This window comes from Myotis davidii, unplaced genomic scaffold, assembly GCF_000327345.1.
Source record: "Myotis davidii unplaced genomic scaffold, ASM32734v1 scaffold436, whole genome shotgun sequence".
In the NCBI taxonomy this organism is placed as follows: Eukaryota; Metazoa; Chordata; class Mammalia; order Chiroptera; family Vespertilionidae; genus Myotis; species Myotis davidii.
In genome coordinates, this window is record NW_006292604.1 from 2,611,980 (window position 1) to 2,637,449 (window position 25,470).

At 38.1% G+C, this 25,470-nt stretch overlaps 2 protein-coding genes and 1 long non-coding RNA gene across 5 annotated transcripts in view; 1 reads left to right on the forward strand and 2 right to left on the reverse strand.

The window, feature by feature from the left end:
- LOC107183459 overlaps nucleotides 1-11,221 on the reverse strand; it is a 12,728-nt gene extending 1,507 nt beyond the window's left edge. Inside the window, exons 1-2 of the long non-coding RNA XR_001514249.1 lie at nucleotides 11,138-11,221; nucleotides 8,400-8,405 (exon numbers count right to left, since the gene is read on the reverse strand). This is a non-coding gene — a long non-coding RNA (uncharacterized LOC107183459). The remainder of the gene's footprint in view (nucleotides 1-8,399; nucleotides 8,406-11,137) is intronic.
- The window catches only part of SCOC (short coiled-coil protein), a 30,012-nt gene extending 15,665 nt beyond the window's left edge, over nucleotides 1-14,347 (forward strand). The window contains exons 5-6 of one of the 2 annotated variants that reach the window (XM_006766060.2): nucleotides 11,140-11,223; nucleotides 12,582-14,347. In XM_006766060.2, the coding sequence (XP_006766123.1) occupies nucleotides 11,140-11,223; nucleotides 12,582-12,724 (227 nt within the window). In that variant the 3' untranslated portion in view covers nucleotides 12,725-14,347. The remainder of the gene's footprint in view (nucleotides 1-11,139; nucleotides 11,224-12,581) is intronic. The other variant, XM_015565521.1, reaches the window with a different exon arrangement.
- A 2,159-nt stretch (nucleotides 14,348-16,506) lies between these two features.
- The window catches only part of CLGN (calmegin), a 38,909-nt gene continuing 29,945 nt past the window's right edge, over nucleotides 16,507-25,470 (reverse strand). The window contains exons 10-15 of one of the 2 annotated variants that reach the window (XM_006766061.2): nucleotides 24,948-25,098; nucleotides 21,897-22,112; nucleotides 20,896-21,021; nucleotides 20,346-20,505; nucleotides 19,247-19,347; nucleotides 16,507-17,045 (exon numbers count right to left, since the gene is read on the reverse strand). In XM_006766061.2, the coding sequence (XP_006766124.1) occupies nucleotides 16,965-17,045; nucleotides 19,247-19,347; nucleotides 20,346-20,505; nucleotides 20,896-21,021; nucleotides 21,897-22,112; nucleotides 24,948-25,098 (835 nt within the window). In that variant the 3' untranslated portion in view covers nucleotides 16,507-16,964. Of the gene's footprint in view, nucleotides 17,046-19,246; nucleotides 19,348-20,345; nucleotides 20,549-20,895; nucleotides 21,022-21,896; nucleotides 22,113-24,947; nucleotides 25,099-25,470 lie in introns of those variants that run through there. The other variant, XM_015565520.1, reaches the window with a different exon arrangement.

A 25,470-nucleotide genomic window follows, 5' to 3' on the forward strand; every position in this document is an offset into this window, starting at 1 on the left:
AGGTTTCTGGCCGTTGCTTACAATGTTGCGATTCTGCGGGCTGAAGTCCGGCAGTATTCCTTACAATGTTTCTTAACCGGCAGGCTCAGAGGCCTGCAGCCGCAGGCGGGGAACGTTGGTTTCCTCCGTCACTGAAGCAAGCAAGCCTCATGTTAGTTTCAAGCTGCCTGGCTTCCAGCCGCCATCTTGGCTGACAGTTAATTTGCATATCTCGCTGATTAGCCAATGAAAAGGGTAGTGGTCATATGCCAATTACCATGTTTCTCTTTTATTAATGTAGATTAGTGGTGAATAATCTGTGTATCTCTTCACTAGTGAGGTTAACTTTGATGCCTTGATTATGGTGGTGTCTTACTCTTTTTCTTTTAATAATTCGCAAGTATTTGGGGTGGGGGGAGATATTTTGAGACTATGTAAAATATTCCATTTCACTGCTACTTAAGGAAAAAGCATACTTTGTAAATGAATAACAAAGGAAATACTAGCCTTAGAAGTAATATTTGTATGAACAGTTAATAAGACTTAGCAGCAATGATTGTAACTGCCCAGTAATGTGCAAATTGTAAATGCTTATACCTAAATTTATCTGAGCTAAAGACTTCCTTTCCATGCACTTAAAAGAAAAACTAAAACATTTTTTAAAAGTTATTCAACTCAGATTAATGAAACGTTGCTTTATCTCCAAGTCCTTAAACCAGTGGCTCTCAACCTTTCTAATGCCACGACCCTTTAATACAGTTCCTCATGTTGTGGTGACCCTCAACCATAAAATTATTTTTGTTGCTACTTCATAACTGTAATTTTGCTACTGTTAGGAATCGTAAGGTAAATATCTAATATGCAGGATGTATTTTCATTGTTACAAATTGAACATAATTAAAGCAGAGTGATTAATCACAAAAACAATATGTAATTATATATGTGTTTTCCAATGATCTTAGGCGACCCCTGTGAAAGGATCATTCGACCCCCAAAGGAGTCGTGACCCATAGGTTGGCGACCCACAGGTTGAGAACCGCTGCCTTAAACCAACAGTACAATAGGAGCAAAAAGTGCAAAGGTCAGGCCATGAGATCAGAATGAAGAGAAATGAAAGAGGAGAACCTAAGACAAGGTAGATGTGAGAGAGAAGGCAGAAGGGATGGAAGAGAGGAATGAGAGAAAGAATAGGCCACAGAGGGCAATGGAGAGAGAATAAAGAACAAGGTGATAAAAAAGAACACAGTGGATGAAGAAGATTCATGGAGGGAATGAGTGAAGAGGGAGAAGAAGAGAAGGCATGAGGCACAATGAATTAAAGATACTGCTATCAATCTACCTCTATTAGAATGCTGAAAATGAAGCCACATGGGATGGTGTTTTTCCTAAAACAAACATCGGAGGAAGGGCTATGAGAAGTAGGGTACTGAAATGATGAGGACAGCTCTGCGGTGTCTCACCATTTTGTCAAGGTGACATATTTGACATGTGGAAGTTAAGATCATGATCCAAACTCGAGGCCTGAATTTGAGATCCATATGAAAATGCCAGTGTTTGGTTGGTCAATATTCAGTCTTCTGAGAGAAATTAAAGTGAGCAGCACTGGGAGGCCTGCCACATGGTAACAGGAGCACGTGCTGCCTCATTCTGCCTCCCACCGAGGGGCCACTTACCGCCGGAAGTGCCAAGCTTGCACCTTGAAGCAGACACCCTGAAGTTACAGCCTGAATTGAGTGCCTAGTACATGCTAGGCTCTCATTAAATACTTGTTAAATGTTTGAATGAATAGTTCTTCCTTGTTGGTCATTCTTCCCTACATCTCTTTTGGAGACTAATTTCCAGGACAAGAAGAAGCGAAGTCAGTATGAAAATTTTAATAATTCAAGGCAGTAGGCATAGAATCTCTATACACTTGATGAAAATATTACACAGAAAAGATCTCAAGATACTATGTAGATCTTCGTCTCCTTCTCTAAGAATATGCTGCGGATTATAACCCACTCACTGAATCAGGAACCATGAGCCTATCTATATATATAAAAGCCCAGCGACCAGAATGGCAGAATGACCAGAATGACCGGTGGCTATGACATGCACTGCGGCAGCCAACCAGCCTGATCCGGGCCCCAGTTGGCCTCCCCCTTCACCTCAATCAGGGACGGGGCTGACTGGCCAAACACCCACAGCCCCTCCCCCCGGCCAGCCCGGTCCAATGCGCCCCCAGTGGGGCACGTTGGCCAGACCCCACCTGTGCATGAATTCGTGTACCAGGCCTCTAGTTCTGAAATAAATAAATAAATAGTTGATGTGAAATGGAATATTTACATAGTCTCAAAATATCTCCCCCCAAAATACTTGCTAATTATTAAAGAAAAAGAGTAAGACACCACCATAATCAAGGCATCAAAGTTAACCTCACTAGTGAAGAGACACCCAGAGATCATGCACCACTAATACGACGTAATGAGAAGAACATAGCATCACTTCTGTGATATTCTTGCCAAAGTATTGAGAAATATTTTATAAAATAACTATCCTATGACCTTTAAAAGCATCAGGGTCATGGAAGGCAAGTAAGGATTGAGGAATTGATCCAAATTGAAGGAGGCTAAGGCCACATGACAGGTAAATGCAATGTATGGTTCTGAACCAGGTGTTTTTGCTCTGGTGGACATTGTCAAGGCAGCCGGTGGGTGGCATTTACAGTGTATGTCTTATCTCCCCTACTGCCCTCCCTCTGTGCTTTGTGTGTCCCTATAACTCAATTTGCCACCTTCTGCACCTTATTTTTCTAAGACAACTTTCTGCATGCATCACTAAAGCTGCAAAAGGCAGTGGTGAAGTTTTGATAGATTCCCTAATCTTAGCACTAGTATTTTCACATGCCTCTCAAAATCAGCACATCTTACTTCCACAGTATTACGAATACTTATTTTGAATCAATTTTGCCACTAGAGGTCAGCGGTGTTCCACCTCAAAGAGAATATATAAATGTAATGAAGTCATTAGCAGTTCCCTATCTGTGCCCTTAAATGGCATTCATGGTGTCTGTGTTTATTCTTAATACCTCCGGACAGTTGTCAGACATATGCTATGAGGTGACATCAGTTGTCACTCTAGGTCAGTGGTTCTCAACCTTCCTAATGTCGCGACCCTTTAATACAGTTCCTCATGTTGTGGTGACCCCCAATTTCATTGTTACAAATTGAACATAATTAAAGCATAGTGATTAATCACAAAAACAATATGTAATTATATATGTGTTTTCCGATGGTCTTAGGTGACCCCGTGAAAGGGTCGTTTGACCCCCAATGGGGTCGCGACCCACAGGTTGAGAACCGCTGCTCTAGGTGATATTCCACATGCGCCTAATGTTGTGGAAGGGTAAAGAGCCACGACTGTAAGTAACCATGAAGAAAATTGCTTCTCACTGGGATGTGATGAGGGGCCGTACGATAATTTGATAGAAAGTAGTGTAAGCTCTGAGGAAAGACACCGTGGAAATCCAGTGTCATCCTCTAACATAGCTCAGACACTGCCTTTTATAAGATAGAAAAAGTAAGGACCCAGAACAGAACATTCATTCGTTCAACCAACATGTAGTTGGGAATGAGGCTACGTTAATGAAGATCAGTTGGTGCCCCAACGTACTTAAGAATCAGGCATTCATGAAATCCTAGAGGGCTAACTTGTTAGCTAGTAAGTAGTGCAAAATTTCAGATCTGACAGAAGAACTCTCCCAAGTTGATTATTTTAAGTATAAGTGGTTACCAGGGAAACAGAATACTATGAAAAATATGCTTGTGTATTGAAAGTAAGATAATCCATGAGCAGCGTAGCATTTTAGAGCCTTGCTAGCAAATCATGTGCACTCTTTCATAGAATATTAGTTATCACTGTAACTGACTCCTAATGCCCTTCAAATAATCACTTTGTCTTTTTAAAACAGAACTCCTTGTATGCTCCAAGAGCCCAATGATTAGTCTTGATTTTAAAGCAGATTACTTTAAAATAACTTATTTTAAAGTTAGTGGAAGATGCTCTAGGTGATATTCCACATGCGCCTAATGTTGTGGAAGGGTAAAGAGCCACGACTGTAAGTAACCATGAAGAAAATTGCTTATTCCTAAAACATGTAGTAGTGGAAGATGTACCCAGTTGAAATGACTGATAATGGTAGATTCATATATAGAGAATCAGAGAAACCCCGAACTACAGAAGCTGGAATAGAGCAAAGATAACTCACTCAGGAGAGCCTTCAGAACCTGTGGCAGGCATGGTGCCAAGAGCACAATGGTTAAAAAAAAAACACAAAACAACCAAACCATCAAGGGTTCACTCTTAAAAATGGAGAACCATCAACAACAACTCATTGGTATTGTTATCTGAAAATTCCTCAATGTTATTTTATACAATATTTGAGAAGCAGGATGAACTCTATTCGAACTCTTCATTTGAGGAAACAGGAGTCTATAGTAAAGTGACTCATCCCCCACAGGGATGTGGTCAATTTCAAATATTTGGATTCACTACACTATCTAGCTCATAATAAACACTAAAAAAAAAATTTTTCTTACCAGCAAATATACAGGAAGAAGTATAGGTTGAGCCACAATTGGTACCCAGATTTTCTCATTTTCAAACCAATGCTTATTGCTTTTTTGATAGATCAGGATTTTTCAAACCAGTCATTTGTATACCAACATCAAAATTTTTGCCACATTAAATTAACCATATAAGTAATATCATTTTGAACTTGGCTTTGTTCTAGGTCAAGCATCTTCAAATTGAGAGTGGTTGCATTCATATTTTTTATTACAATAAAACATGTAGTAGCCAGGCCGGCATGTCTCAGTGGTTGAGCATTGACCTATGAACCAGAGGGTCATAGTTCAATTCCTGGTCAGGGCACATGCCCCGGTTGCAGGCTCCATCCTCAGTAGGGGGAGTGCAGGAGGCAGCCGATCAATGATTTCTCTCATCATTGATGTTTCTATCTCTCCCTCTCCTAAAAACATATTTTTACAAATATGCACCAATTGTAACTATTTTTAAAAGCTCATCTGTACAACCAGAGGTACGCAGTTTGGGAAGCACTGATTAGAGAAGACTATGTCAAGAGAAAAATAAGCAATAAGACTGGATAATCATTCCTAATTATTTTAAATTTTGTTGCAAAGTTCAAAGCTTGATTCCATGGAGACCCTAATGTCCTTCTGATTCTCATCTGAAAAACTCTAAAAAGACTCTGGTAATTTCTTTTTATCTATTAAACAAATGAATGAAAATGATTCTGATCAAATTAGCCAACTATTGGTTATTACCAGAAAATTATAATCTTGAGAAAAGTACACATGAACAACCTAACTTACCAAATAGCAATATGATATACTTTTAATTCTGGTTTTGAAATCAAGTTTCAGCTAGTAGAATATATGCCTTACTCACCAAGTTTTGGACAGCACTCATTCTCCAATGAATTCAATAACCTTTCAAGGGAAAAAGAAAAAGGAAAATATGAGTTCTTATTTAGAAATGAAATGAAACACATTTTGCAAATCAATGAGCTTAAAATATCAGGGAACACACCTGGTTACACTTGAAAGTTATCAAAATGCTTCCATTTAGCATATTTCACTTTAAAATATCCACAGTATGTTTAGAACCCTCTAATTACTAAAGACAAGTTAGAATTTTTTATGTGCATGATGAGAGCATGTCAGACTGGAATATCAAAATGATCTGTAAGTTCCCTATTTTGTTATTTATCATTTCTTCCTCATATAACTAACTGCCTTGTAACAACAGTTTTCAGTTTGGAGTTCCCCATTCTCTATGAAAATATTTTAATTTCTACTTTTATAGATGGTTTGACATTAATATATGCATATTCCAGTTCACGTGAATATTCATTATAATCAAATATTTCTATGCAATTTCAGTGGTTCCTATTTGTACTTGTATGTGTTCCCTATTCAAAAGAAGCAAACTTTAGTGCCTATTTTTAAACTAGTTTTTATTGGAAAAAATATAATGCAAGTATGGAACATTATACAAAATAAATATATAAATGAATGTTCACTTCATGATTACTTTGCCAAAATTTCAACTCCCTTTTTATATTCACTTGGGTGTTCCTTTTCTTCTTCTTCACATTTTTGTTATCTCAAGGACAGATCTTAAGTATGAGCAACACTGTTTTATCCAATTTGCAATATTTTGTGAATGCTCTATTGCTCTCTAACCTTATGATTATCTTTTTGTATGTTATTTTTTTAAGATAGTTTGTCTTAGACTTCCTTTGAAGTTTAAATTATCTACCAAGATATATGCTGGGTTCCAGAATTTTTTTTTTTTTAAAAAAAGGTGAATGCTCTAAAATAACCATATTCTACTGAATGGCAATCATTTTCTTGCATCCTTTACATGGTTTTTATCATCCAAGGATACATACAACATAAACCATAGGATTTTTGTTTGTTTAAAAGAAGTATGTATTTTAAGTGCCTTTTTACCTACAGCTTTTCTTTCCATTTTTTCCTCAGTGCAAATTACTTTCTTTTTGTTAAAGGAAGGGGCATTGTTTTTTTTTATTGTTTTTGTCTTGTTTTGTTCCATAGCCAGATTTTGCTAATTCTATCCAGGTAGAATGAACGAAATATATATATATAATCTGTCCACTGTATTTTGTGTAAAATTGCTATTTTGGGGGCTTGATCAGGTCAGGTTGCAATTTTCTTTTCTTTTTTTCCTGGCAAGACTATTCACAGGTGGTGGTGCATCCTTCTTCCATCAGAAAGTAATCGCTATCTGTGGGTCCTTTTTGTGATGTTAGTGATATTGGTGCTCAGTGTCTAGAACAGTGTTTCTCAAAAGTCATCTTCATTTCACCCCACCCCCAGCTCCTTTTAGACATACATTATTTTCCTAATCACCCCTTCCCCTTATGAAACTGTCTTTTCCCACACTTGGAGAGCCATAATTTCTTTAAATATACAGGGGTGGGCAAAAGTACATTTACAGTTGTTCATATGGAAAAATATATGCAGGATATGATTATTTATAACAGTTTTATTAACTCAAAATAATAAAATGTTTCATGTATTCACAACTGTAAACCTACTTTGCCCATCCCTGTATTTCAGTACCATACTCTCCTTTTTTTCTGGAACTCTGATGACATAAATGCTAGATCTTTTTTGTGGTCTTTTATTCCTGAGGTGATGGGATGTTTTCACACTGTTGATTTTTCTCTTTGTTGCTCAGATTGGATGAGTTCTACTGAGGTAGCCTCCAGTCGCTCTTCCCACTTCCATCTCCATCCTGTCATGGAGTCTTTGCAGACAGTTTTCTATTTCAATTATTTTATTTTCCAGATATAAAGTTTCCTTTTGGTTCTTATTTATAGCTTTTATTATGTTGCTTATACTTTCAATTATAACTTCTGTTTCAAGATTTTTAGTGATCACTTGTTCAAGTATTTTTTAATAGCTGCTTAAAATCTTTTCCAGATAATTTCAACATTTGTGCCATCTATTGATTACTTTCATGGAGTTGAGATTTTTATGCTTCTTCATAAACGGAATAACTGTGGATTAGACCCTGGATATTTTGACTGTTACACTATGAGCCCCTGGGTCTTGTTTCAGTCCTATGAAGAATGTTGATATTTTTGCCCTAGTAGAAACTTGAGTTGGTTAGGTTGGGCTGCAAGTTCCAACCCACCTTCTCTGGGCTGTGATTTCAAAACGTTTCAATTTGAAAAGTCTTTGCAGTGCTTTATTTTTACTTAATTTTGACAATTCTAATAAAGATTCATCGAAGTAGGTATTATGATACTCGTTTTACGGATAAAAAGGTAGGTTTCGATTCAGTCTATCACTAGCTATATGATATTGAACCTTGATTTTCTCATCTGTAAAATGGGATTGATAACATCTAGATCACTGGATTGTTTGAGGACTGAGTAAAATAACCCAAGAAACATGACTAGAATATTTCAAACCCTAAAGAAATCTTCTCTCGTTTAAAAATATCGGTTTTATTAAAGAAATATAATACATAATCAAATACACACGTTTTAAGTTATAGGATACACTGTGTAACTACCACGTCCATCAAGGTATTATAGAACATTTCCATTACACCAGAAAGCTCCCCCTATTCCTTTGAGGTCAACCCTCCATTCATCTTCCACCCCAGGCAACCACTGTTCTGACTTCTATCACACCAGATACGCTTTGTTTGCTCTAGAACTTTAAATTAATAAAATCATACAGATGGTACATTTTCTGCCTGGCTATTTTCACTCTGCAAAATATAATTCAGATTCTCCTATATCAGCAAACTGTACCCAAAGTGAAAAGCCAAGAAACAGGTAGTCATAATGTCACCCCTATAACTCAGGAGAATGCTACCACCATGTACTCACCATATACTGAAAACAAGAAGGATGTGCTTTATGTCAAGGGCCGTCTGTGAATGGTATCAAGCCAGATTACATTACACCCCAAAGCCTGACACACTGCGGGGATGACCTTGAGCAAGACATTTGTTTACTATGAAGCTTCCGTTTCTTTCTGTGGGTTGTTGTGAGGATGAATATGGAATAAGGTGAGAGAAAGCGCTATATATCAAAGTACAATTAAGGTATTTTGTCAATTCTAAAATATTATCCAATGGTCTTTGGAAGGGTTGCGGAGAGGAACAATCTACGAGAGGTGCACGTAGGAGCTTTGCGACTTGGGAAGTGAAAAAAAAAAATATGGAAGAGTCTGCTTTTAGAACTGAGGAACCACGGAATTGCATTGGCCTTTTGTATCTGTTACGTCCAGGAATGCTCCTTTCCTACATTTGTATTTCTCTCTTGCCCGGCGTTTATTTTTACCAACCTCCTTCCTGACAGCTGTCAGAGTTTTCATACTGGATTGGTGACCTCAATTTTCATGCTCCCGCGGAGACCGGAGGAACGCCGCGCTAGCGTCGGCTTTCTCGCGCTTAACTTTCCTTCTGTGCTGTCATTGGCTGTTGCTGCTCCAGAGCCCGCCCCCAATGACCTAAATGCTGATTGGATGCCAATGTCCTTTTTTTGTTGTTAAGGCAAGAGGTGGATCCTGGAGGAGGAGGGAAACGATTGGGGCGCCGGGCAGCTAATGCGCATGCGTGCCGCCTGGAGCGGGGATTGGCGGGACGGGGCGGGGCTTCCGGCTCGGCGCAAGCTCTGTGGGCGGAGAGGGCGGAGCTGCCGGTGTCAATTGCTCCAAGTGTTGGAGCCCGAAGCATCCTCCCGGTACCTGCCCCGCCCGGCGCCTCGAACGGCAGGTGAGGGCTCTTGGGCAGCAGAGGGCCTGGCCCGGGCGACTAGAGTTGTGGCCTCGGTCCCGCCGAGGACCCAGCGTCCGGGACGGGCTGGATCGGGCCCAGTGCACCGGGGCCCGGGAGGAGCGGCCTGGGGCCTGGGCGTCTGGTGGGCGGCTGGGACCTGGCTCCCTGCAGAACCGCCGCGCATCTCTTTTTCTCATCGTCTCATCATTGCGCTCAGAGGTTCCTCTGGGCGTGGGGGCGCCCGCGGCCCCTGACGGAACGTCCTGCCGCCTTCTCCCCGCCGCCCTGGAGCCCAGGCCGCTGTCCAGCACCCCCGCCCTCCAATGGGGCCGCGGGAGGGCGTGTGGTGCTAGGGGACCTGGCGCGCCTGGACTTGGCCGCCGCTGCTCTGGGGGCAAGTGAGCGGTACGGTGAGGGCTGGCGACATCTGTCCAGGCGTTGAAAGTAGCTCCCGGGTTAGCATCTTCTTGGGTGACGTGTTTGGGGGGGTTCTGTTGGAACCGAGAAAGAGCAGGGCTTTTGTTGTGCAGCGCATTGATCCCCGTACTGTGACGTAACGGTGTTTCGGACGTGCTATGACGTGGTCTCAACACCGTTTCTGCACCCGGATCCACAGTTCTCTCTATATATACTCTGTGCTGTGCTCATTGCGCTCAATATACATAGCCGTTTCCTCGGAATCTGCCTCCCGTTCAGATCCTTGGTTGGCCAAACAGTTCCTTAATTTGTGGATTTGTGTAACCAGAACAAGTCAGAACTTGAACGGGCCCGAGCGAACAAATCATGTTCACAGTTGATGCAGCTTGAAGGGAATGTAATTTATCCTCAGTTTCGTAATTAGTAGAAATATCAAAGGGATTTGACATCAGGAGCTGCAAAATGTTTGGCAAACTTGGATTAAGGTCCTATTACAGTTTCTTCCATTGCATGATGTTAAAAGGGGGCTTTGTAGTTAGACGTGGGTTCAAATAATTGGTACAGACGTTGGCTCAGAAATCTAAGGCAAGATGCATAGACTTTCTGAGATATAGTGTCCACATCTGTAAATTGCAGTGTTCTATTGATTTGATGCATTTAAATATGTGAAGCATTTACTATATTAATGCAGAATGACATTATTTTAATAGTTTTTTCATAACTGCTAGCATTGATCATTATTTCTTCTCCCTGACCCCCATCGAGAGAGAGGAACGGGGGAAGGAGAGAGAGAGAAACATTGATGTGAGAAACATCAATTGTTTTCCTCCCGAAAGCACCCAGACCAGGGATCGAAAAAAACCTTGGGATGTTCCCTGATTGGGAATTGAACCTGTGACCCTTCAGTACATGGGACAACACTCTAACCATGAAGCAACGCTGGCCAGGGCTGATCACCTTTTAAAAAAATACTGGGTGTACAGTTGTATTTTATTATGTATTTCTCTGATAACCAAGAAACAGCACTTTCTCTTATTTACTTCTCTCATGGATGGTATGTTCTTTATTTTCCTTTTGTATAATCCTGGTTTTGAGGGTGCTTTTGCTTTATTAAGCCATGGAAAGAACAGAGAAGAATATTTAGAGTTTTGGATTTGGCTGATTTACTCATTTATATCTCTTCTAGTTCAGGGAAGGATTTAAGGCAGCTTCTGTTCCTTAACTGTGAGATATTGGCAAAACGCTTTCCCTTCACGTTGGTGTCCTTATCTGCAGTGTGGGGATAGAACTTTTTGTTTCACGGGTCTCTTGCATAAGTCAAGTTAGATAGTAAATATAAAACGTTTTGCAGATTTTTAAGTGCTACCCTACACAAATGGTACCTAATGTTTATGGTAAATTTGAACCTTTTTATTACAGCAGTTGATGCTGAAAATCAGGTGGAACTGGAGGAAAAAACACGACTTATTAATCAAGTGTTGGAACTCCAACACACACTTGAAGGTTAGTTTGCATTAAGTAGCTTTCTTGAGTAACATAAATTGAAATTATGAGCCTTTGTGTTGTTAAATTTTGTTAGTGCGCAGTTTTAAAAAGTATAAATTTCAAGCCCATTTCAATAGTTTTCCTCGTCCTCTTCTCCCTGGGGCCTGTGGCTTTGACTGGTGATTTTAAAGAACAGATATGCTTCAATAAGGAAGTCAAATAGTGTCCTTAAGCTTCCCTCTTAAAATCTATCATAATGCTACTGGGTACATGAGAGCTCCTTTTCATAAGGTAACATTGTGTTACTAAGTCTTGTACTAAAAGCAGTTTTCACCCCAGAGATTAAAAGGGAATTGATCTGAGTTTTTCATTTTCTAGATCTCTTACATAAAATTAATACTAACACTGAAACATCTTTTGGTTTTTAATTAAGAGGTTGAGTTTTGGGGGGGGGTTTGTGTTTTCTGTGTGTCTGTGTTTGTTTTTGACACCAGAGTGAGCAGATCATGTCACTCCAGTGGCTTCCCTCGTCAGTTAATAAAAGCCAAGTTATTCTCTGGAAGTCTGTTCCCTTCTACCTTTCAGAGCCGTGTCACACACAGGCCTCTTACATTCTATCCCCGATACTCTGCCCCTCACATCCCCCGCTGTTCTTTCTGTGTGCTTCTACTCAGGGTCTTAGCAGTTGCTATTCCCTCTGCTTTTTCCCATAGTTATTTAGGCTCATTCCTTCACTTTAGGTTTGTGTTCAAATTTCCTTGATCAAAATAGCTGTCCCTCACTATACTGTATAAAAGGGCTACTTCCCTTTTGCTTTCGGTGACCCTTACTCTTCTTGCTTTTTCTTCTGACCCCCACTTGGGGCCCCCGATATGCATATTAAAATGTAAGCTCTGTGAGGGCAGAGACCTTTCTTTTTTGTTACTGTTGCCTCTGGAACAGTGAGTGCCAGGCTTTAGCCGGCACCCAATACTTAGTTGTTAAAGGAGTGAATGTTAGTGATGTTTTATTTGATCGTCAAGAACTACATCTTTTGAATTTTTTGCTAATGTAAAATACAAAATGTTCAATTGCTTGGAAACCAGCTTTCTATATCCAGTATATAAACTCAGTCGTGTTCACCTACCACATCTTAAAAACCCTTTTAGGTTTTAGTCAACATAAATGCTGTTTATAAAGAATAACATTTAGTCTACTGTGAAATGTCATTTTAGGAATTTTGGCTATTTGCACTCTGTTTAACTTCTAAAGTAATCTCAATTTAAAAATAGAAAATGTAAGAACTGTGTTCTCTCAAGAATGAATCTTAGGCATTTTGTACAATGGAAACATTGCCATCATGTTATCGATAATGGGCTTTTTTATTTTTAATATAGACCTCTCTGCAAGGGTAGATGCAGTGAAGGAAGAAAATCTGAAGCTAAAATCAGAAAACCAAGTTCTTGGACAATATATAGAAAACCTCATGTCAGCTTCTAGTGTTTTTCAAACAACTGACACAAAAAGCAAAAGAAAGTAAGAGATCAATATCTTTTCTGTCATGGATTGCTGCTGATCTTTTTTTAAAAAACTTGGATAGATTCCAGAAGTTATAGTACTTTTTTTTGTGGCTTCATTGAATATTTATGAAGATAATGTCATATCTAGGCAAAATTAAGAGCATAACAGACTTCCGTGAGTTTGTGTATTATGTTAGTCTATGAAAACATGAAAATGTAGAGACTTTATAATTAGAAATGCATATATTTATGAAACTTGATGTCTTATCAGATTTAGGTTCAGCACTGTCTTTTATTATATAGTAGGAGAGACAAGAAAATAACCATGTTGTGAAAAGTGACCAAAATCATGTACTGAATGCACAGCTTTATGTACCCTGTCTACCATCTTGTGCCTCTTCTTCACTTGCTTCTTTCTTCCCATTTTCCTTATCCTGAAGGAAAAACTGGTTTCACATTTGTAAGAGCAATTTTAGTAGTTAATCATTTATGAGAGTAACCTGAACAGTATTGTTGAAACTTAACCAAAAGTTAGGGCTTGTTATTTATTATACAGCCACCCGCCCACAAAATGACATTTCAGTCCATGACAGACTGAAGATACAACAGGTATATGCCATGTAGCCTAGGTGTGTGTAGTGGGCTATACCCTCTAGGTTGGTGTAAGTGCACTCTGTGACGTTTGCACAACAAAATTCTCCAGTGATGCTTTTTTCAGAACATATCCCTGTCATTAAGCAGTGCATGATTGTATTTAATACTGGGATTTAGGTAGGATTGTTGGGTTTTTTTAATCATTTGAAAACAGAAGCTATAAAAATGAAGTGGGGGTTTTCCATGAAGCTGAATTGGCAAGTTGGGAAATTTTGTGATTAGAAACTTCCTTTTACACAAAATAACTTGGAATCTGAAAAGATGAACTCTGGTTGTACGGGTGTTTGAAATACGAAAATTTTGAGGAAAAATAGAAATAGGATGGAAAAAGTACTTGGTAAATAGTAGTAACCAACTCCAAATATTTTTACTCCATATTTGTGATACCTCTGGCACAGATTAGATCTTTTGGGGAATATATATGAAAGTGGATTAAGTTTGACTCACCTATGTAAACCACATCTACAATAGTTACAAAGAGTTTGGTCTCAAAGTATATTTATAGTATCTAGCAGATCAATTTTTGCAAAATCTTTTGAGTGTGTTAGTATCAGAATCATGAATAAAATGGGAGAGTTTTCATGAAAACTAATCGATAATGTTCAGTATTTCATCTCACTACTTCTCCCAGAGTTTTCTGTAAGCCCAGCTACTTGGTATGCAGAGTTTTAATCATTCTTTAACAATTTTTTAAAAATTTAGTTTATAGATTCCATTTGCTAAGGAAATTAATATCAGAATTAATATAAAAATATAGGAAAAGAGATTCATTAATATAAATTATAGTTACTAGATTTGGGCTACTTTTAATCATGGAATAATCTTATGTTTGTATTGGTGTATGATTCAATGAATGACTTTAGCTATATGAATATACTGGTATAATCATAATGCAAAACATTTTGCATCCTTTTTGTTACCTAATTTACAAATGTTTAAAATTGTGTTGCAGTTTTGCTTTGCTGTTTAATAAAAGGCTGTTTCAGAGATTGTTTGTGTTAGTTTTTTGTTTGTTTGTGGAGAGATTGTGTGTGTTTTGATTGTGTGTGTTTTTGATTGATTTGGTTGTCTAAGTAACTGGGCGCTGTAGTGGTATATCCAGGGTTGTTCAAAGCCACGGGGTAAGTAGCATATCTTCCTTAAATAGCAGTTCCTGGATGTGTAGGGGAATAATAATTTTATTAAACAAACATTATAGGATATTATACATTAATTTTTAAAATAAAAGCAAGGAATTTGAAGAAGGATCCAAGATTTCCACAGTTGTATTTTTTAAGTTAGGCTAATCTCCCATAAAAAATGTGATAGCATAATAAATAATATAAAATAATAAAGAAATTTCCCTCCCAACTAATGGTTCTGAGGTGAGTGCTGCAAGTTGGCAGAAACTGAAGATGGCTCTGTCATTTTTAACCATGACTTCCAAGTCACACTAATTATCACCATTCTAATTTGCAGAAAAAGTGCATGGGGCACAGTTGCAAAGTTTTGAGAAAGGCTACTATTCTGCTAATGTGTCTTCCTAGAGACATAATCAATGGTGGCAAGGCTATCTTTAAAACATTCAAGAAAAAGGCAGCTACATTAGCCTGGTCAAGTTAAAAAGTCTCTTAAAAAGCTAACTAAAAGCGAAAATCTCTTTGTTAGAAAAAAGGACAAAATGTAAGTCATCTTAAAGTCAGATTGGGGTGGAAAAAGGAAAAAGCCATTTTGGGATTAAGGAAGACTATATCTGTCTACTGCATGGATCTAGTACACATTGATGAGAGTTTAAGTTTTGGTTAAACCTGTCAGCTATGGTACATTCACAGAGGGTACATCCACAGAAGTAGCAATGGGTTGGCAAAACTGGTTGCTCAGATTTCACCACTGCAAGCTCTTGGAGTTTAACCAAATGTTAAAGTTAAAACGAATCTGCAACCAAGGAAGTAAAAAAAACTTTAATAAATCTTTAGAAAAAAATGTTTACATACAAGATACCTATCAGATAAGAAGGTTTCCATAATAAAGGATTTATCTCCTGAGGTAGTTTCAGAAACATTCTCATCTATAATCATTCAGTATGTCCAGTTCATTTGGACATTCCAAATACAAAGCAAGAAAAGGGGTTCTTGCAAGATGTGTTCGTTTATTATTAAGTAAATACAAATATGATTAATTATGTATTAAGATTGCCAGCACCAATTTATGCAAGTTCAGAACACACCAATGGAATAAAGAAGGTATTTTCATTTTCAATTCACTCCCTGGAATAAGTAGACTATGTTCTGCTTCCTTTAGTAAAAGGAGAAGCTAGACACTCATTTTCCTATGCGTGCAGTCTAAATGTACTACTGGTGGGGGAGTTATATGGGAACTTAGTTGGTGCTTGTCCAAAGATGGGGTGTGTATATCCATGAAGGAATCCAAAATAGTACCCAATTAGTATAAAGTTCTTAAGATAGTATTAAAGTAGTTTTGTGGTCTCAAAGATTTAGATCACCTTCCAAAAGGTGGAACCTGTTGCCCAAACATAAAAACTTAAAATATTTTAAGTGGAACAACACAGCTCGATTATAGTATCATTCTACGACTTTTGGTAACTACTGTAGTTAAAAAGAGTAGTAGTAATAGTCGCTTCTGTCTACCTTAGAAGTAGCTTTGAAGCTAGATGAGAGAATAGACAAAGTAGATTTAAATTTGTCAGGAAAAAAGCAAGACAAAAATACAAAGCATATCTATTAGCCATTAGAATTTCTTAATGAACAGAAAATTAATTTAAAGCCTCCCAATAATAACTCACCTATTTAAAAGGATATAAATTAAAGAAGAAAAATATTTAAATTCTATTTGAGAGCAGTGTACATATAAGCAATATTATGAGTAGGGCAAGGCCAGAATACTCAAAACAACTATAAAAGCTATTTTATAGTTGGGAAAAAATCTATTTTGATGAATTGATTATCTTTGTATTCAAATGTAAATTATGCTGCACTACTGACCAGTGATTCTGTGAATGACACTTAGACATTTCTGTTTTGTTGACCTGTCGGCCAACAAAGCACCTCTTTAAAGGAATCTGTAATTTACTAGTAAGTGAATGGACCACAACTATAATTTGACACAAACTAGGTAAATGTGGGTCACACACAACACTTTCAAATGTTGATAGAATTAAACAACCATACAGAAACTTTATTGCATTTAGCTCTGTACAACAGAACACTCTCGTTTTTATTGTAGAGCTACCAGTTATATTGTAGTATAGCCATTCAAGAGGAAATTCCAATAACTGATTTTTCTAAAAGCATGAAAGCTGCTGCATATTATTTTGTTCTGTACAAACCAAAACTTTCTCCAAACTATTAAAACTGTAACTTCTAATGATATTAATCTCTTTAAATCAGATATGTAACTTGCCACTTTTCTTTTATTCTGAATTCAAAGACCAGGTAACTTCAAAGTTTTTGGTTTTTTTCCTGAAAAGACTACAATGGATGTCTGAAATTATGAGTAACATTACTAGATAGTAAAAACAGGATGTGCAGACTGATTCAAGTTCAGTTCTGGCACACTGATTTTAGAACGCCACATTTCTCTCAGGAATTAAAAATACTTGAACAGAGTTTATTCCTTCCGTACTCTTCTTTTGCGTACTGACTTTACTGGCCCATCTCCAGATCCTGTACTCTCATCTGCTTCCTTCATCTAGAAAAAAAGGAATTGTGAAAATATTTATTTTCATACTACATGTAAACTAGTAGGTGGTAGTAAATAATATATTTATTATTTTCTAAAATACGTTCTAAAAATCAAATACTACCTTATATATGTTCCTTTACTTCATGTAGTTGACCAAAAATGTGTAAATTGATGTTTTAATCTTTTCACCTTTTGGCATGATTACATTTTTAGAATAACTCTGCTTATCAAATATGCATCTGACAAGGAATACTAACAACTCAATTCACAATTTTATATTATGATTTAGAACTTAATTAAAGATTATATGATATTGTCATAATTAAAGATTATATATTTTCATTGGCAGATATTAAACATTACATCACAGTATTTCTGTAAGTAATGAATTGCTGGAGTGGTTTTACAGAATTTCTGGTATATATAGTACTTTGAGATAAATTAGGAGAGAGGAAAGGTAAACACCAAATTTATGGTTTGGGTTTTTTTCTTTCCTTTAATTCTTATCCTTCTAAAATAAGCATTTACACATAAATTAAACTTGTGTAGCAACATAAAATAATGGAGTTGTTATATACTGGAGGCCTGGCGCATGAAATTCACGCACGGAGGGGGAGGATCCCCTCAGCCCAGCCTGTACCCTCTCCAATCCAGGACGCCTTGGGGGATGTCTGACTGCCAGTTTAGTCCTGATCCCAGGGATCGGGCCTAAACCGGCAGACGGACATCCCTCTCACAATCCTGGACAGCTAGCTCCTAATCGCTCACCTGCCTGCCTGCCTGGTTGCCCCAAACCGCCTCCCCTCCCCCCACCAGCCTGATTGCCCCTAACTCCCCCACCCCTGCTGGCCTGGTCACCCCCAACTGATTATACAAAAGAGTTAAAATTATTTTTGAAGGTTATAATATACAAAAAGTGGCTTATTTTAGCTCACTAACAAATGTATATGAGAAGACTAAACGACTGGAAGATGGAATTAAGATATTTTAAAGGTACACAAAATATTATGTGAAGCAAAATGTAACTAGAGGGGGGACAGAAAAAGATTAACCAAAGAACAGATATGCATATATGCATAGCTCATGGACACAGACAATAGTGTGATAAAGACCTGGTGGGGAGGGTGGGGGAAAGGGGAGAAAATGGGGGACATCTGTAATAGTGTTAACAATAAAAAAATGTAACTAGAATATATATACACATGAATGATTGCAAGTATTATTATTTAGAGAATGACAGCTGAAACAATGACTGTTTAAAACTCTGTTCTGGAAAAAATTACCTCCACCCTACTAGGATATTCATCCTAGATAATGATCTCCAAACCCCTTTAAAACCTCACAAAGCAGTTAAGACCAGTAACCAGGTATATGTACTGAATCAGCTTTAGAAAACAATAACAATAAAGCAAGTTTATTTGGGAGATTTCTTCAAATGGAAAAAATAGAAAGTTTATTTCATCATATACTGTCACCCTATCTAACGCTAAGTAGTAAGAGTTGTGACTGGGGTAAGATTATGCAGCTCTTCAAGAGCTGGAGAAGTATAGAAAACAGCCCTGGGTATATGCTGGATAGAAAAAAAAAAAAAAAAAAGCTCTGGTTCTGATTATACCTGGGTGGTTCTGATTCCATAACTGACTTTAAAAAGGTACTATGGAAAGTGCTATTTCATATCAGGATATGAAAAGGGGTAGACCCATCAAGTTAATGGGGAAATTTACTAAAGATTTGAGAAAAGCACCATATCAGGCAGATAGTATTCAATTATCCAATCAATAAGTGAAATAGTTCAGAATGTGCTATGTAAATTATTGAATCAATGAGAATGTGTATACAATGACTGTTAAGAAAATTGTAATAAACACAATTACCTTTTAAATATTCAAATGGTCTGTTTATTATACCTTTCAACAGAATACTTTAATGATAAAGTTGTAATGTTTTATAGATGCAGCCCTCTATATATTTTATAAACCATGGGCTGGCTTTATACTATTTCATTAGGCATTAAGATGATATAAATTACAGTATTTTCTTGCTTGTTTAATGGACATATTTCAAAAACATTATTGAGGCTCTTATGAAAGCTGAGAGGAAAATGGCAAAAAAATCTTTTACAAACCAGATTTCTGCTTTTATTGACATAAACAGTTGGCTAATGATCATACATAGAAACTGGTTTATTTTCTGTTAGAGTTGCTCACCTCATCCTCGGATCCAGACTTATTTGACTTGTTACCTTCTTCTCGTCCTTCTATTATTTCAATTTCTCCTTCACTCTTTTCCTCAGGTTCACCTTCTTCTTCTGGAATACAGATTTTATTAAAGGCAAAGGCTTGATGAATTAGAATTTTGCTACTGAAATGTAATACAATAAGGAGGGTTTATTTAAGTTTTAATGTTTAAAAACAATCTGTTCTAGAAATTTTTTAAATAACTAAAAATACTAATTATTATACTACATTTTATACATAAATTATATTTGAAGGGACAGATTTAAAGAATTCTTAAGCAGTCTGTATGTAATATGAAAACCAAAGAATCTCTGTGTGTGTTTATATATGTACATATACATATGTAAATATATGTGTATGTATGTTTTTAAATCAACTATTTCATAAACTTATTAGAGTTTAAAACAGTGCTCATGACATAATTTAAGTCATAAAGGGCTCAACCTGGATCTTGGCTGGGGACAACAGGCAAATACCAATAGTTTTACACTTACCTAGGTGTTCGTGAGGAGGTCTCAATGGAGAGCCACCAAAAGGTCTCAGTTCTTTAACATCTTTAGGAGTTTAGTATAGGGTGGGAAGGGGACATATGATTCAGCAACCCTTTCAGGAGATTAAATTACTTATTTGATCTGATAAGCTATCTGATAAACAACAGCCATTGGAAGTGTTGATTTTGTTGCTGCAGTCACCTGTCTTACCCTATTCTCTTGTTCAGGGGCCATGGGATACACAGCCCATCTCATCTGCACTGTTGGAGTGAAGGAAAGTCCTCGCAAAAACCTGGGGCATGTGGAATTCATAGTTGCTAGGCTCATAAGCAACTGAACAATATTTAAATATCTTTCTTCCTAGAAGACGAAACCTAAATAAGGTGATGGCTGCTCAGGATACAACACCCAGGCAGGGGTGATTACCCCTCATTGCCATAGTCACGCATTCTTGGGGATTCAGATGGTATAATTCTGACAATACACAAGTAGTACAAGAGCTAGTGTTTCCCAGATAATCTACTGTTTTTATGAGCTTTGCCCAGGGTCCTCATTATAAATCACTGTCACTGTCTTACCCTTTTCAAGAATTTCACCATCACTTTGCTTTTTTTCCTCTTCCAAGTCGACTGGTTTCTCCAGGGCTGCTTTCTCTTCCTTCACTTTTTGCTCTAGCGCTCCCTTTGTCTGTGGTTTACATATGTCAGGTTTTTTATACTCTGCATCTTCATATTTTTTCTGTGGTAGTTTAACATAAGCTATTTTTACTAAAAGCAAAGCACTGTTTTTATTGAGAGAGAGAGAGAGAGAGGAGAGAGAGAGAGAGAGAGAGAGAGGAGATACATTTGTTGTTCTACTTATTTATGCATTCGTTGATTGATTCTTGTATGTGCCCTGACGGGGGATCAAACCCACAACCTTGGTGTATGAGGACAAGACACTAACCAGCTGAGCTACCCAGCCAGGACCACAAAGCACTATATTAAAAAAAAAATTTGCAATAATTGACATCATACACAATAAAAAAATCTATGCAAAATTTAGTTTAAGAACCACTTCCTCAATTCATAGAACTCTAAACACTAAGAGGTATTTTTTTTTAAGTTTAAGAAAATTCATTTTATTTACCTTTACTTTCCTTGGCCAACAAAATGAAATAATTAATACTATTGGAAGCCCTGCTGTCACAAGATAAATGAGCCAAAGCCAGGGATGCTCTTGAGCAGCTGCCATTAGCTGTGTAAGTACACCAGGCTGCAGAGGAAATCAGCATGAAAATGTAACTCAGATTACAAACCTTCATCAGGAAATACAGCCTATCCCCAAAACTTATTTTACCTAGGCATTTTATATTAAGGAGTGTGAACTTGTTAAACTAAAAAATACTTCATATTCTTTTCTTATACTTTGTAAAGTTTAAACCTATTAATTATTAGCATCCATTGCTGTTGGGAGACTTTGTAGTAGAAGATATGTTACTACATAGTGGAAACTGCTAACCTACCAACAAAAATAATGACAATTTTCTTTTTTGGTAACTTTAAATTGCAGGATATAATTAGTCTTTATAGATATACATAGGGTGGGGCAAAAGTAGGTTTACAGTTGTGAGTATACAAAACAGAGTTTATTCTTAAATTCTTATTTATGGATTGTATTATTTTCTATTTGAATAAATCTACTTTTTCCCCAACCTGTGTTATCTGGTTCATTTAGAAGTATACAGCTCTGATAACTCATTCTATACTTTTAAAGGACTTATTAATAAAATCAACCTGGGAATTATTGCTACCACTTAGGCCTAGAACTGACAAAGTGACAAAGACTTATAGACTACAAATAGAAATAAGTAGTACCATTTCTATAACAGCAAATAACCTCATTATAGCTATCATAATTTAATGAATGAAATGAAGACTTACATATAGTTGATAATGTATCATATAATGTTCATTATATAGTTTATATAGTATCATAATATAGTAAAGCTAAATATTCTAGCTATATAAATTTAAGTACATTTATTTGGTACTCAATAATTATTAAATATATATTTGCCTTTCAAAGCATAATTTGCATGACTATAACCAGGACCAAGTCCCATTATTACTATATGGTCAGTACCGTACCTCGTTAGCATTTGCTATCATTCTTTTCATTCCCCAACCATCTGCAGCCCAGCGATCTGCTACTTCCTTTTCCGAACAGATAATAAAATTATCAAAGTAGATATCAGAGGTCATAGACCAAAGCTCTAAACCAAGAGCAGAGAAAGAAGTCAGAAGGAATGGATGATCATCTTCAAAATAATCCGGATTAGGAATTTTTCGAGGACTCCAAATTCCCTGGAAGAAAAATAATTGGAAGACGTTTTCAAATAAAATAATTTCACTATAAATGCTACTTAAGAAGTAAGTAGTTGTTTAGTGAAATCATCTATACTAACTAGAGAAAAACTTTGATATTAATTCATTAATAATTCAATGGAAATGAAATCTTGTGCTTATTCTGTACATAATGTTCCTGTAAATAATACTGACTTTAAACTCTACAGAAAAAAAAAAGGCAGAGTGAAAATCCAACACACAAAGAAACTTGAGTAATTAAATTTCACAAGTAAATGGTACTATTTTAGACACGATTTTTTCAACCCTCACCTGAGGATATGTTTTTTAATGATTTTGAGAGAGAGAGAGGGAGAGACATCAATCAGTTGCCTCCCATACACGCCCCAGGCATGTACCCTGACTTGGAATTGAATCCGCAGCCTTTCAGTGTACGGGATGACACTCTAACCAACTGAGCTACCTGGCCAGGTAGACAAGTTTTCTATATTTAGTAAAGTATTTACTAAATTTAAGGCAAGATGTTATTAAAATTGCCCAAATCATAGAGATCACTGTTTGGCAAAAATAGAGCCACTCCTTTTAATATATACCCATGACAGGCATTAATCATGGTTGAACCTCAAAACAACTATCCAACAAAAAAGTTCCATTAGGTGAGAAACGATTAAACACAATCCAATTAAATCAGTTTGACAGTATGATCACTCACTGACTCACTCTGACATCATGTGTAGCTATTCCGTGCCAGGCACTATGCCAGAGCTAGGGGTACAGTGATGGACATAGTTCTTATATTATGGAGGGTAAAGTCTGATTAGGGAGACAGACATTAAAAAAAAAGTTTCCAAAATAAATATTTGGTGATAAATGCTATGAATAAAAACTAAAGTGAGCAATTAGAATATGTAACTGCATATGTAAAATACATGTTAGAAAATGTCAATGAATAATTAGATAAAAATGCAAGGTTAAATGCGTAACATAATAGACTTCTACTACAAAAAAGTAGGTACACTCAAAAGCTATCTGACTCGTTTTAGAAAAGAAAAATCCAAATTTTAATAACACCAGAAAGTAAGCAGCACATTAGTTAAGCACAGGCAGTCCTCTTGATCAGAAGTCATTTCTTATATTTCATTCTAAAATAGAACTTTATTCCACAATGATTATTAGGGAAAATAGAGTATGAAGTGACTGATCTCCAGTTCTTTATTTCTCCAGAAAATTAAAGAATGCTTTATTTTTAAAATATAAACTAGAAGCCTGATGCACAAAATTTGTGCAAGAGTAGGCCTTCCTTCCCCCAGCTGCTGGCACCGGCTTCCCTCTGGCACCCAGGACCTGGGCTTCCCTCCGACTGCCAGCAGGCGCCCAGGACCCAGGCTTCCCTCGCAGCCCCAGCTTTGTCTGGAAGGACGTCCAGTATAATTAGTATATTACACTTTCATTATTATAGATTAGTTGGAGTTTATCTTCTTTGATTTCTTAAAATAGCCAAAGGCACACTATTACAAATCAATTTTCTAACGTTAACGTAACATCAATAACTAGATATTTATACTAATAAAAACCTTGGGGGCAATCAGGCTAGCAGGGGAGGGCAGTTGAGGGCGATCTGGCCGGCAGGGGAGCAGTTAGACATCAAGCAGGCCAGCAGGGGAGTGGTTAGGAGGTGATCAGGCTGGCCGGCAGAAGTGGTTAGGGGCAATCAGGCCGGCAGGCAGGCTAGCAGTTAGGAGCCAGTGGTCCCAGATTATAAGAGGAATGTCTGACTGCCAGTTTAGCCCCGATCCCTGTCGACCTAAACTGGCAGTCAGACACCTCCCAAGGGTTCCAAGATTGGAGAGAGTGCAGGTTGGGCTGAGGAACACCCCCGCCCACACCATGCACAAATTTGGTGCACCGGGCCACCAGTCTATATATATAAAAGGCTAAGCAACCATCTGACCGTATGACCAGTAGCTATGATGCACACTGACCACCAGGTGGCAGACACTCAATGCAGGAACTGCCAAACTGCTATAACTTGGCAGCAGCGGTTCTCAAGTGACATACCCTAAAACCAGAGAGGAGGGAGCCCGATTCCGGGGTGCATCACCCGAGAACTGCCCTCTCGCAATCCAGGACCCCTTTGGGGATGTCAGAGAGCCAGTTTTGTCCCAATCCCCACAGGCCAGGCCGAGGGAACCCACCTGCTGGAGGGACCCCGCTCACTCCGCAGCCACCCTGTGAGCCATGGCGCTGCCCCGTCTTACCCAATCCTGCCCCGCCAGCCACTTTCTAATTAATTTCCTTTCAATGTGCATGAATCTGTACACGCCCACACCATGCACAAATTTTGTGCACCGGGCCACTAGTCTATATATATAAAAGGCTAAGCAACCATCTGACCGTATGACCAGTAGCTATGATGCACACTGACCACCAGGTGGCAGACACTCAATGCAGGAACTGCCAAACTGCTATAACTTGGCAGCAGCGGTTCTCAAGTGACATACCCTAAAACCAGAGAGGAGGGAGCCCGATTCCGGGGTGCATCACCCGAGAACTGCCCTCTCGCAATCCAGGACCCCTTTGGGGATGTCAGAGAGCCAGTTTTGTCCCAATCCCCACAGGCCAGGCCGAGGGAACCCACCTGCTGGTGGGACCCCGCTCACTCCGCAGCCACCCTGTGAGCCATGGCGCTGCCCCGTCTTACCCAATCCTGCCCCGCCAGCCACTTTCTAATTAATTTCCTTTCAATGTGCATGAATCTGTACACTGGCACACTAGTATAATAGAACTAGCATAACATTTTGACTCTACAATGGGATTGGAACAAGTGAACCTTACCTGGTAATTAGGATTATCTATCATTGGAGGTCTCCATACTCCCTTATATTTTGGGTTATCTATCATGGGAGATTTCCATTCACCACACCCAATCTGACAGGCTGGATTGGAAATAAGAGGTGCCTCCCATTCTCCATCCATGTCTTCATTCCTTAGGACATTAAAACAAAGCAAATATAATAACCTCAATTCTCTGTCAGTCATATACACTAGCAACAAAAAAGCAACTAAGAAACATGCAATGAGAGAAACCAAGATGGCGGCATAGGTTAACGCCAGAGATTGCTGCCTCGAACAACCAATTCAAATTACACCTAAAAGACAGAACGGACATCATCCAGAACCACAGGAGGGCTGGCTGAGTGGAAATTCTACAACTAGGAGTAAAGAGGATATCGTACCCAGACTCAGAGGAGGCGCAGTGCTGAAGTGAAATTCTCAGGTGTGTGCGCCCGGAGCGGGCTGGCGGCGCGAAGGGCGTGGTTGTTGTTTACAATCAGGAGGGAGCTTCAGCCCCTGAGCT